This window comes from Apium graveolens, chromosome 10 (genome assembly GCF_009905375.1).
Source record: "Apium graveolens cultivar Ventura chromosome 10, ASM990537v1, whole genome shotgun sequence".
Lineage (NCBI taxonomy): Eukaryota > Viridiplantae > Streptophyta > Magnoliopsida > Apiales > Apiaceae > Apium > Apium graveolens.
Genome location: NC_133656.1, coordinates 138,821,040 through 138,833,483, shown reverse-complemented (window position 1 = coordinate 138,833,483; position 12,444 = coordinate 138,821,040). Strand labels below are relative to the sequence as shown.

The window sequence follows — 12,444 nt, the reverse complement described above, 5'->3', positions numbered from 1 at the left end:
ATTACTCATTTCTTTAAATATATATGGAGTGAATATTTTTATAAATATTTTTCTTCTTAAAAAGTAATCAAATTTAAAATGATCCATCACTAATAAGAATCTTCTTTTACTAAGTTACCATTAATAAATAATCAAAACTAGTCAAAATTAAAAAAAATATAATATAATGAACTTATTGAATCCATTGTTTGGGCTCATAATAAATTAAAAGGCCTCTTAACTAAATTAGTAATCAAGAATATAGATAAAAAAGGGTTATCCGCAACTTTTGATTTCTTTTTACAATTTAGATCTTATGTTAACAAAGAAAATAATATGCAAAATAAATAAATATGAAATAAAATATAAATTCGGTTCTTTCAGTTCGGAACCGAACCGAACCAAAATTTACGGTTCGGTTCCGGTTCGGTTCTCACATATTAACAGGTCCGGTTCGGTTCTTGAAATATTCCTAATTCGGTTCTCGGTTCTTTCGATTCTGGTTCGGTTCGGTCCGGTTGACCCGTTGCTCACCCCTAGACACAGTCAAGACAAGCAAGAACTTGAGAGCATTTGTAAGCTGTATTTCTAAGAACTCTCAAGTTCAATTTGTAAGAACTCTAATAAGCAGCTGTGTGCTTTTGCATCACAGAGATCTTCTACATATATATATATATATATGGTGGAAATATCAATCCACCAGAAAGTTTTTAAACCCCTAGTTAATTTACTTTGTATTTGAATACTTTAATACTTCTTATCCGCAACAAGCTTATTCAAACACTGTTATATATATATATATATTCGTAAGAAGTTATAAATTTCCAAAAAAAACCAGAATTCCATTCAACCCCCCTTCTGTAATTCTGTTATTAGATTGTTCGAGACTAACAATTGGTATTAGATCAAGCTCTGGACACACTAGAGTTTAAAGATCAAAGCAAACTAACAACATGAGTAAAAAAAATGTTGGAGTGAAGATCCCTTTTCTTGATAGAGACAACTATCACCACTGGAAGGTGAAGATGCTGGATAGAGACAACTATCACCACTGGAAGGTGAAGATGCATCTTCATCTTCTCTCAAAAGATAAAAGCTACGTCAAATGCATAGAGAATGGTCCTCATGTTCCTAGATTGGTTGCAACAGATATTGAGAATGCAACTAGGAACGAACAGACCATCCCAAAGCCAAGGTCAGAATGGACTGTTGAAGATATTGAAGCAGTCCACAAGGATAAAAAGGCTATAAATATTTTGTTCAATAGTCTTGATGGTGATATGTTCGATAATATCATCAACTGCAAGGCGGCCAAGGATATTTGGGATACAATTCAAGTTATATGCAATGGTACAGAACAAGTGAGAGAGAACAAAATAAAGCTCCTTATACAGCAGTATGAGCACATTCACTTTAAGGAAGGTGATTCTTTGAATGATACATTTAGTAGATTTAAGAAACTATTAAATGGACTAAAGTAGTATGGGAGGATCGACCAAACAAAAGATTCGAATCTGAAATTCCTTAGATCTCTGCCAAAGGAGTGGAAGCCTATGACAGTTTCTCTTAGAAATTCTCAAGAGTATAAAGATTTTACTTTAGAGAGACTATATGGCATCTTAAAGACCTACGATCCCGAGATGGAACAAGATGAGCAGGACAGAGTAAAAATGATGAAGGTTGAAGTTGTGGAATCTGCACCAAACTCAAGAATTTTTGAAGGAAAGGGCAAAGGGTTAATAGCAGATGTTGAAGACTGTACCTGACAGGATGAAATGGAGGATCTGGATGAACATCTGGCTTTCCTGTCAAGAAGATTTTCCAAGCTCAAATTCAAAAAAAAATTTGGAGCAACCAAGCCAAATAGAAACATGGTATTAATCTAAATTCAAAATTTTCAAATATGACTTGAGTGGTCATTTTGCCAATGAATGCATAAAGCCCAATTCTGAGAAAAAGAAGTTTGATCCAGTTGACAATAAGAAGAAATACTTTGAATTGCTTAAACAAAAGTAGAAGGCTTTCCTGACTCAGGAAAATGACTGGGCAGCAGATGGAGAAGACAAAGATGAAGAACCAAGCTATATCAACCTAGCCCTGCCTTGATAGCTAAATCAGATGAAACAGAAGTCAGTTCCTCAAGCAATCAGGTAATCACCACAAACCTAGTACACCTTTCTAAAGATGAGTGTAATGATGCTATAAATGACATGTCAACATAATTATATCATTTGCGTGTTACACTTAAATCACTTACTAAAGAAAACACAAGAATTAAAGATAATAATCTGCTTTTAAGTGAGAGAAATGTTGTGCTAGAAACTCAATTCGTTGAGTTTGAGAAACTGAAGTTAGAGTCTAAGATTGCCAAAGAGGAATTGACTGAATTTTTGAAGAAAGAGGAAATTTTAAGAAAGCAGCTTGAACGAGAGCAAGAGGTAATAAAGACTTGGAAATCGTCAAGAAATGCGAGTGCCCAAATTGCCAACGTTCAAGGAATCGAGTCTTTCTGTGAGGAATCCTGGAAAAAGGAAAAGAAGAAATTGGATCTTGTATTGATTGAAGGTTTATCAACTGATGTGGAGTTGACGGATGATGAAGTTTATCTGTCAAAAGCTGAAAAGAATTATCCGTCGAAAGATAAGAAACCACATTCGTCGATAGAAAAGAAGCCTATTAGCAAAGCCAAGCTAGCTAAGCTAAATGAGAAATATGGATCGGTTTCCAAGAACTTTGTTATTGGAGAATCAAGTCAAGTCAAGGAGACAAAATAGTGAATATGGGGCATCTGTCAATGAAGCAGTTGAGTGATAGATTGGAGAAAATTGAGGTCAAGGAAGATTCTAAAAGAAAGAACAACAGGAATGGGAAAGTAAGAATTAACAAACATAACAACTACACACTGACAAATATGCACCACGAAAAATATGTGTTAAGTGTGGTAGTGTTAATCATTTGTCTGTTAATTGCAAATCTGCTATGCCTGCACCCATGTCTACACCTTCCTCTTTTCCCAACATGCCCACATTTCCAATTAATGACATGCCTATTATGCTTGCACAGAATTTGAATGCACAATTTGCTAATATGTCATTTGCACAAAATCCTTATTATGTTGCATTCAATATGCCATAAATGCCATTTAGCATGCCATACCGGAATAACATGTCTGTACAATCTATGTCATATCGTGTTAATCAAAATGTGCATGATAATTCTAAAATTGATCTTGGGATTCATAGTCAATCCCCTAGGACTAAGATTGATCCTCAGTCACCTAAGTCTGATGGTGAAAAACCTAGGAAACCTAAGAAAAAGGCTGACAAGGAAGGACCCAAGGAAACTTGGGTACCAAAATTAACTTGATTTGATTTTGATGTGTTCAGGGAAATAGAAAAAATCTTTGGTATCTGGATAGTGGTTGCTCAAGGCACATGACTGGAGATTCTACTCTGCTCACTGAGTTCAAGGAGAGAGTTGGCCCAAGTATTACTTTTGGAGATGACAGCAAAGTGTATACTGTGGGATATGACATGATTTCAAAATACAATATCATCATTGAAGAAGTTGCCTTAGTGACGGACTCAAACACAACCTCTTGAGTATCAGTCAACTCTGTGATAAAGGCAACTCTGTAACTTTCAATTTAGAAGCCTGTGTTGTTACAAACAAGAAGGACAACAAAGTGGTTCTTATTGGAGTGAGAAAAGGAAATATGTATCTAGCCGACTTCAACTCATCCAATGAAAATTTTATTACTTCTCTTTTCAGCAAAGCAAGTCAAGATGAATGTTGGCCGTGGCATAAGAAGATGTCCCATCTGAACTTCAAGACTTTGAATGAATTAGTCAGGAAAGACCTAGTAAGAGGCATTCCTCAAGTTGAGTTCTCAAAGGATGGACTGTGTGATGCCTGTCAAAAGGGAAAGCAAGTCAAGGCATCATTAAAGAAGAAGCTTGAATCTACAATTCAAGAATCACTGTAACTATTACACATGGATTTATTTGGACCAGTCAATATATTATCAATCTCAAAGAAAATATATTGTATAGTGATTGTGGATGATTTCTCAAAGTTCTCTTGGATATATTTCGTCAAATCTAAAGACGAAGATAGTGAAATCATTATCAATCACATAAGGCTAGCCAACAATCATCATGATTTCAAAGTTAGAAGAATCAGGAGTGACAATGGAACTGAGTTCAAGAATTCTGCAATGAGGTTGTTTTGTGAAAAGAATGGGATCATGCATGAGTTTTCAGTAGCAAGGACTCCACAATAAAATGGAGTGGTGGAAAGAAAGAATAGATCTCTAATTGAAGCTGCAAGGACAATGCTTGAAGAATCAAAGTTACCAACTTATTTTTGGGCAGAAGTTGTAAATACTGCATGCTACACTCAAAATATTTCTTTGGTTAATCAAGAAAAATGCATGACTCCTTATCAATTGTTCAAGAACAGGAAACCAACGCTTAACTTTCTTCATATCTTTGGATGCAAATGTTACATTCTAAGGAATCAAACTGAGCAACATGGAAAGTTTGATGCCAAAGCTGATGAAGGTATCTTTGTTGGATACATTGTTGGAAAATAATATAGAGTCTACAATCTTAGAACCAACATTGTTATGGAATCTGTACATGTTGTGTTTAATGATAAGATAATTGAAGGACTGCAAGATGAAGGATTCCATGAAAGCCTCAAATTTAACTATGTTAAGATGAATTGTGATGAAAGTGATGATGAAAGTGATCAAGAAATGATTTCCAAGGAATATACAGACAGATCAACAAATGAAGCACAAAGTTCTACATCCATCAAAAGTCAAAATTTTACATCCGTCGAAAGATAAAATGTTGCATCCATTGAAAGATCAAGTGCAACATCCGTTGAAAGACATGGTGCATCATCCGTTGACAGACAAGTTGTATCATCCGTCAGAAGGCAAAATTCATTATATGTTGATCCCTCAACAGGAGCTAAAAGTCATTCTAGATCACAAACTGAAAGAACCCCAAACTCAAATCAAGATCCATAAACTCAGGGGGAGTTACTTAAAATCAAAATTCAGGCACTCATCAAGACAATAATGAGGCCTCTTCATCTAGAGCTAATCTACCACAATAAAGGAAATGGACTAGAGATCACCCATTTGAACTTATCATTGGTGATGCATCTTCAAGAGTACAAACAAGAAAATCAACTCAAGAAGAATGTCTATACAACAACTTTCTGTTTCAGGAAGAGCCAAAGAAGGTAGAAGAAGCTTTGTTGGATCCTGATTGGGTTTTAGCTATGCAGGAAGAGCTAAACCAATTTGAAAGGAATAAAGTATGGAAGCTGATACTCAAACCTAATGGCAAGAATTCTATTGACACCAAATGGGTATTTAGAAACAAGATGGATGAAAATGGCATAGTATTCAGGAACAAAGCTAGATTGGTTGCGAAGGGCTATTATCAACAAGAAGGAATAGATTTTGATGAAACTTTTGCTCCTGTTGTAAGACTTGAAACCATCAGAATATTTTTAGCCTATGCAGCCCATGCCAATTTTAAGGTCTATCAAATGGATGTCAAATGTGCATTTCTGAATGGAGATTCTGAGAAGGAAGTCTATGTTAGTCAGCCTCCAAGTTTTGAAGATCCCAACTTTCTAGATTATGTCTACTATCTTTTGAAAGAACTTTATGGAATGAAGCAAGCACCTAGAGCCTGGTATGACACTTTGTTAAAGTTCCTTTTAGAAAATCATTTCATAATAGGTACTGTTGACAAAACTTTTTTCTTTAGAAACGCTAATGGCTTTAGTATACTTGTTCAGATTTATGTAGATGATATTATATTTTGCTCTACAGATGATAAACTTTGCAAAAAGTTTGCCAAATTGATGCAAAGTAAGTATGAAATGAGCATGATGGGAGAACTAACTTACTTTCTTGTTTTACAATTTAAGCAAGTTAGTGATGGAATATTCATTAGTCAAACCAAATATATTCATGATCTTTTAAAGAAGTTTGACTTAATGGATTGCACATCTGCAAAAACACCCATAGCCACTGCCACTAAACTTGAAGAACGCTACTGAAAAGTCTGTGGACATTTTAAGCTATAGAGGCATGGTTGGCTCACTTTTATATTTAACAGCCAATAGGCCATATATAATGTTTTCTACTTGTCTTTGTGCTAGATTTCAGGCTGATCCTAGAGAATCTCATTTAGTAGCTATTAAGATAATCTTCAGATATCTCAAGGGTACACCAAAACTTGGAATTTGGTGCCCTAGAGATTCTGGATTTGATCTAATTAGTTATTCAGATGCAGATTATGCAGGGTGCAAGATAGACAGGAAAAGCACAAATGACACATGTCAGTTTCTAGGAAATAAGCTTGTGTCTTGGTTTAATAAGAAACAGAACTCGGTTTCTACTTCTACAATTGAAGAATTAACTGTTGGATTATGTTCTATATGTGGACAAGATCCCAATTTTCTATGACAACACAAGTGCCATTGCTATCACTGAAAATCATGTACGGCATTCAAGGACAAAGCACATAAACATCAAGTACCACTTCATCAGAGAGCATGTCATGAATGGTACAGTGGAACTACACTTTGTTTCAAGTGAGCAGCAACTTGCACATATCTTTACCAAGCCACTTGATGAGTCAACTTTTACTAGGTAAGTGAGTTAGGTATGCTTAATTATTCCTAAGTTATTTTTATGTCTAAGCAATTTATAATGCAACCATAAATAAGTTTGACTTTATTAAAGATACAAATCAGGATTTGCGAGTTATCAGATCCTGACATTGGCATCAGGATTTCCAAGTGGTCAGATGCTGACATTATAAATCAGGATTTGCCAGCTGTCAGACCCTGATCCCAAAATCAGGATTTGCTAAAGGTAAATACTGATAGCATTCAACAGAAAGGTTTATCCGTTGAAAGTCAAAATATTTCTGGATACTTTATCTCTTGACGGATAAAGGCACATTATATATCCATTGAGTTGATTCAATCTTAGCCGTTAATTCCAAACTCTAACCGTCGACTTTACTTACAGTGTGTATGTATATATCGATGGATAAGTTTTGGAATTTCTATAGTCAGCTTTATTTATAAACATTTATTTTTGGAAAATTTCATTGGATACTTTATTTTATTTTTAATTACTTATTCATCCTTTTCAGAGTTAATATAAAAGCCCAATTCATTTATGTATTTCAATTTTATCTGTTAGGTCACACACACTGTAGAAGGGGGTTGAATACAGTATTTAGCACAATCAAATCGAATATAAGAACTCAAGTAACAGAAAACAGATTTTATTCAACACAATAAACTCTATTACAATATGGAACTGTCCACTCTCAGTGATGAACAAATTATCACGAGAGCTGCTAGAGTTACAAAGAATAATAACTTCGATAATCGTAACACTTATAGTATAAAATCTATGCCTGTGTTTATATACTATACAGTTACAAGATAATGTTCTAATTGATATGGAATATAATTCTGCTTCCTAAAATATATCAACTAGTTATCTTTTCTTCCAAGTATTCTATTCTTCATAGAATTCCTTCTTCATGCACAATTCTTTCTGTCTAAGTCTCGATATTCTTTCCTTTTAATCAGCCGCCTGCCTCATCTGAAAGTCATCTTAAGTCCTGATATTATCTCCTGATAAATATCTTCTGAACCATAAGTTCTGATAACTTAAGTTCTGATATCTTAAGTTATGTCTTCACTATAAGTGCTGATTTCCAGTTAAGTACTGATTTGTCCTGTTAGGTAAGATCTGAAAACTAAACACAAATCATATTACACATGACATTATCAAATATATCTAATATAACGACTCGTGTAATCTTTTTGAATTATTTAATTGTGCAATTATGGAAATTATTAAATAAATAAAATATGCGTGTTGGTTTTAACCGCTATGTGTTGTTTGATTATTATTCATATGTGATTTATGGTGTACCGGGTTGTCCGCGTAATTAATTAAGGAATTGTATTGAATTGTTTCACTTTTAAAGTGGATTTAATGCAAATTTATTTGTATAAATATTTGAAGTGTCTCTAAAATTGTTTTTATGATTTTATAATTACAATAATTATTTTTAGGATTTTATAAAACTGAGAAATCAATATTTTATTGATTAATTATCTTTAAATGATTTTCTGGTTACTTTCATTTGTAAAATCCCTAGTTAATTCTAGAATTCTTCAAAATTTATGAAACTCATATTTATTTATGTTTGGAATATTTTGAGAATTTTAAAATTATTTTGGAAATTTTCGGGATTAGTTTCACTCGCGCGTTGTTTCGTTTAATTGTTAAAAAGCGGGTATAAAGTGCACTTCGAAATTTTTTCTAAAATTTTGAAAATTACGTTTTTATGAACTTCGGGATATTTCTAGCATTTTAAGATTGTTCCCGTGATTTTCTAAAATTATTTTAAGTGAAGCTCAGATCATTAATTGTTAAATGCAGATATGAGTTACGTTTCAAATATATTTTGAAAATTACGAAAAATTTAATTTTAGTAATTATGAATTATTTGTGATATTTTAAAACTATTTTGGTAATTTTGCGGGCTTTCGCTACCCGTGCATTCAGTCGTTAAAATAGCAAATTGCAAGCGAAACCGGTCTTCGCGGGGAATAGTTATCAGTCCATTACACGTGTCTAATTTTTATAAATTAGAATACACGTGTTGTGCAGGGTGTGGACAGCAGTTTATACAAAAAGAAAAATAAATATAGAAACACGGCAACACCCCTCCTCCCCTGTCTTTCTCCAAAATCATTGATTATCTATTTTTCTCGGTTTTATTCTATTATCTTCTCCATTCTTAATGTCTTCCTCTCTCTCGAAGTAATCTCTCTTAATCTCTTTCTCTCACCCTTCCCTATCCCCATATCTGTTTCCCGATTATGTGGTTCTGCCGCCGCCGCTCAGTTCGGTAAGGCTGGTGTCCGGTTGGTTCTGTTTGCTAGTTCTGTTTTCTATGCTTGATTGTATATGTATGTGTATTTACATGCTGTTACAGTTGGGTGTGGTCTGTATTGGGTCGCATGTATTCCTCAGTCGCCGTATTTGCTTTGCTGTTTTGCCGCCTGTCGCCAGTTTCCGGCGAGATGGCGGTGATGTGCGTGTACCCACGCGTGGCTGTCATTTTCTTCTGTTGCCGCTGTGTTCGTGTTGATTGAATGATTCAATTCTATTCGAATTATTCTCTGCATATACTCGAATGAAATTTTATTGATTTTCGAATATTCATTTTAATAATTTGAGATTTAATTGGTGAAATTTGTGTTGGAAACCCGACTATTATTGGGTACCCGCGAATTTTACCGCCGTCAATGATGAATTCCGATGAGTTGACGGTGGACGATGATGATATATATCTGAGTCCTAATATTTTGAAAATAAATAAATAAAAATAAAATACGAGTAGTAATTAATATTGTGATTGAGTTGGAATTTGAAAATGTATGGATTTTGATTGGATAATTATTGTGATTATGTGTTTGAGATTTGACGTCGATTGATGTTTCGACGGGTAGTCCGATAAACAAAGGAAACGCTGTCTGATTTTCGGAAAATTGAATTACGCAAATACGGAAACGTATCCGATAAATATCGGGACGTCGAGAGACTATATATATATGTGTGTGTTTTATACGAAACTTGATTGTACGATATGATGAAATATTTTGCTAAATGGATAACTCTGATTTCGTAAAATAAAGAGTATAGGTATTTTCCGAAAACGAACACCGAACCGATTTTCGAGAACGTGAACCCTAAGTGATACGTGTATTATTATATGAAGTATGTTACGAGTCGGATTTTGTTAACGTTCGGGTAGATTGTTAGCGAGGATATGTCAAGCATAATCGAATGTCTAAGTTAGAATGTTTCGACCTTGTAGGTTCTATTCAGAATGCCCGAGAATTGGAATTGGACAAAAGATAGTTGGTGGTGAGTCGAAAATCTCATTAAAGGTCCCAATCAAAGGACTTAAGTGTTAAGGTCGAATCCCGAGTGATCTAGTGGTTGGACGTTAAAGTCTAAGCGGCAGAGTTGGCCCAGAATTGATCAGTAATAGTTGTAAAACCCTGTAAGGCAAGTATTTCCGAACTTTTCTCCAAAATACATCGCAAATATTTTCGAACTGTTTCATAACATGTCGTTATTATTCCAAATAACTCATGTTTTATATTGCAAGTACTTTAGACTATTTACCCTTGAACCCTGATTCTTCTTGATCTTGAGTCGTAAGCCTTATTCTTTGTAAACCATACTTTGTTGATCCTCGGATACCAAATCACACAAATATGATACCACTTCCCAAATGTATAACTACCAAACACCAAATACTGAAACAAAATTGTTTGAAAACACATAAACTTTTATACTCCAACCATTCTTTAAAACATCAAAGAACTATACCTTGAAAAACCATTATTTGTCTAATACCTGATCCTTTTACAGGCTGAAAACCGTTTCTCGTACATACCTTGATATACTCTTATGATACTCATGAATCGCATTACGCTTTTGTACGAATGCCTTATCAATATTGATTATGATCTTGCTTATTGAATTACATTGTTTATTACACTGAATTATTTTAGAATTGGATAGTTTTCTTATGTGGACCAGATTCATGGTCAGACCAGATTCCTGGTCGAATTAGGCCAATGTGTGCCTTGGATCCAGTAATTAGAGCAGTGATGTGTGCTTTGCTCGGGGTTAGTGCGTGACTAATCAACAACCTAACCTTAGTTTTAAAACTTAAAATGAATATCCAATTCTAATGATTAGTTAAAAAGAAACTTGATTCATCTAAATTATCTCATTTGATCATTGTTTATCTTCAGTTATCGTTATTATGACTTGCTGAGCTAAAGAGCTCACTCTTGCGAATCTTTTTATGTATTCTACAGTTAAGAAGGATATGGTTGATAGCGAGGTTTCCCAGTTCAATGTACAAGCTAGGATTCCAGGTTGAGTTGGATCGAGCTAGCATGAGCTTATTGCGGTAGTGAGATAGTAAGATTGTAAGGATAATTTTATTGTCAGTTGTAAGTTAAATTAGTTGGGATTTGGTACGTTGTAATGAAAGTTAAGGTTGTGGCTTGTTTTCATACTTTAACCTGTTGCGATCCGTGGTTATAAAGAGCAGGGTCATTGCAATTATTATTTCATATACAGGTTGATTTATTGTGTTTGTATTGTGGACCCCAAACTTCTGACCCGGGTTTGGAGGGCGCCACATCTAACATTATCTCTCTATGAATAACTTAGCAACTTTTACTCTCTTCATCCTCAAAACCTTTTCTCTCCTTGTAACTGCATACTTAGCAACAATGGCACCTGTAGTTAAAATAATGTCTCAGTCTGGGTTCATTTATGAGAAGAATAACTTCATCGCACTTGTGGATAAAGTGTTGTTAACTCTGAAGACTTTCACAAGATGATGGATTTCATTAGCAACTGCAAATTGGAATATTCTATGCTCGAGTCTCCAATGATTTACTACAAAGTTGTGGAGGAAGTGTGGTCATCTACTGTTTTCAATTCCTCAGACACGACAATCACCTTTACTCTCAAAGGTACCAACTATAGTGTTAACTCAGATGTCATTCAATCTTGCTTTAAATTACCTGAGACGTTAGGCCCTTAATCAACTGTAGAGGGGGGATGAATACAGTTAATACAATCAATTCGAAAAAGCTTCAACAGAATCAATAGTTTTTATATTAACAGATAAAAACTTATTACAAACGTACTCTCTTGAAAGGATGAACAAATATCCTTAAGAGCTGCTAGGTTATGCGAAAGATATAACAATATCGCAATATTTATAGCATGAACCTAATATGTGCTTTATATAGAGCATAAATACATAATATATAAGGAATCCTATTCTATCAACAACAAGGAAACCTATACAATGCTTCTGAGATAAAGTCTTTCACCCCCTTGAGGTTCCTGTTTCCTTTTTCTTATCGAAGATCAACTGATGTGACAAATACTGATTACATCATCCTTTGACATCATCAGCCGTTGATATCATCGTCCGTCGATATCATCATCCGTTGATATCATCATCATCCGTTGATACATAAGTTTTGATGTGAACTCCTGATAGTTTCTAATTGATATCATCAATTACTCCTAACAATCTCCCCAAACTTCTTCATTATGGAAATATGGATAAGTTCCAATCGATGATGTCAAAACTATCTAAATGCAGGAATCAAGTATGCATATTCAATCTTGCTTCAGTGAATGTCATGCTTTACTCTTCCTTCTGAACTGCTTTTTTAACCTAAGTAATGTCAGTGGTTAATTTTAGCTCATCAGCCCAGTCAGCTTCATAAATCTTCCTTCTTTGGTGAGCTTCGATGATTTCTTCTTCTTCATATTTTTCTTCAGTATCC

General features: G+C 34.4%; 1 protein-coding gene across 1 annotated transcript; it reads left to right on the top strand.

The window, feature by feature from the left end:
- The first annotated feature begins 1,043 nt into the window (after nt 1-1,043).
- LOC141691057 (uncharacterized) lies at nt 1,044-1,460 on the top strand. Its single transcript, XM_074495804.1, has one exon. The coding sequence runs from the start codon at nt 1,044-1,046 to the stop codon at nt 1,458-1,460; it is 417 nt and encodes a 138-aa protein (XP_074351905.1).
- Nucleotides 1,461-12,444: the final 10,984 nt, after the last annotated feature.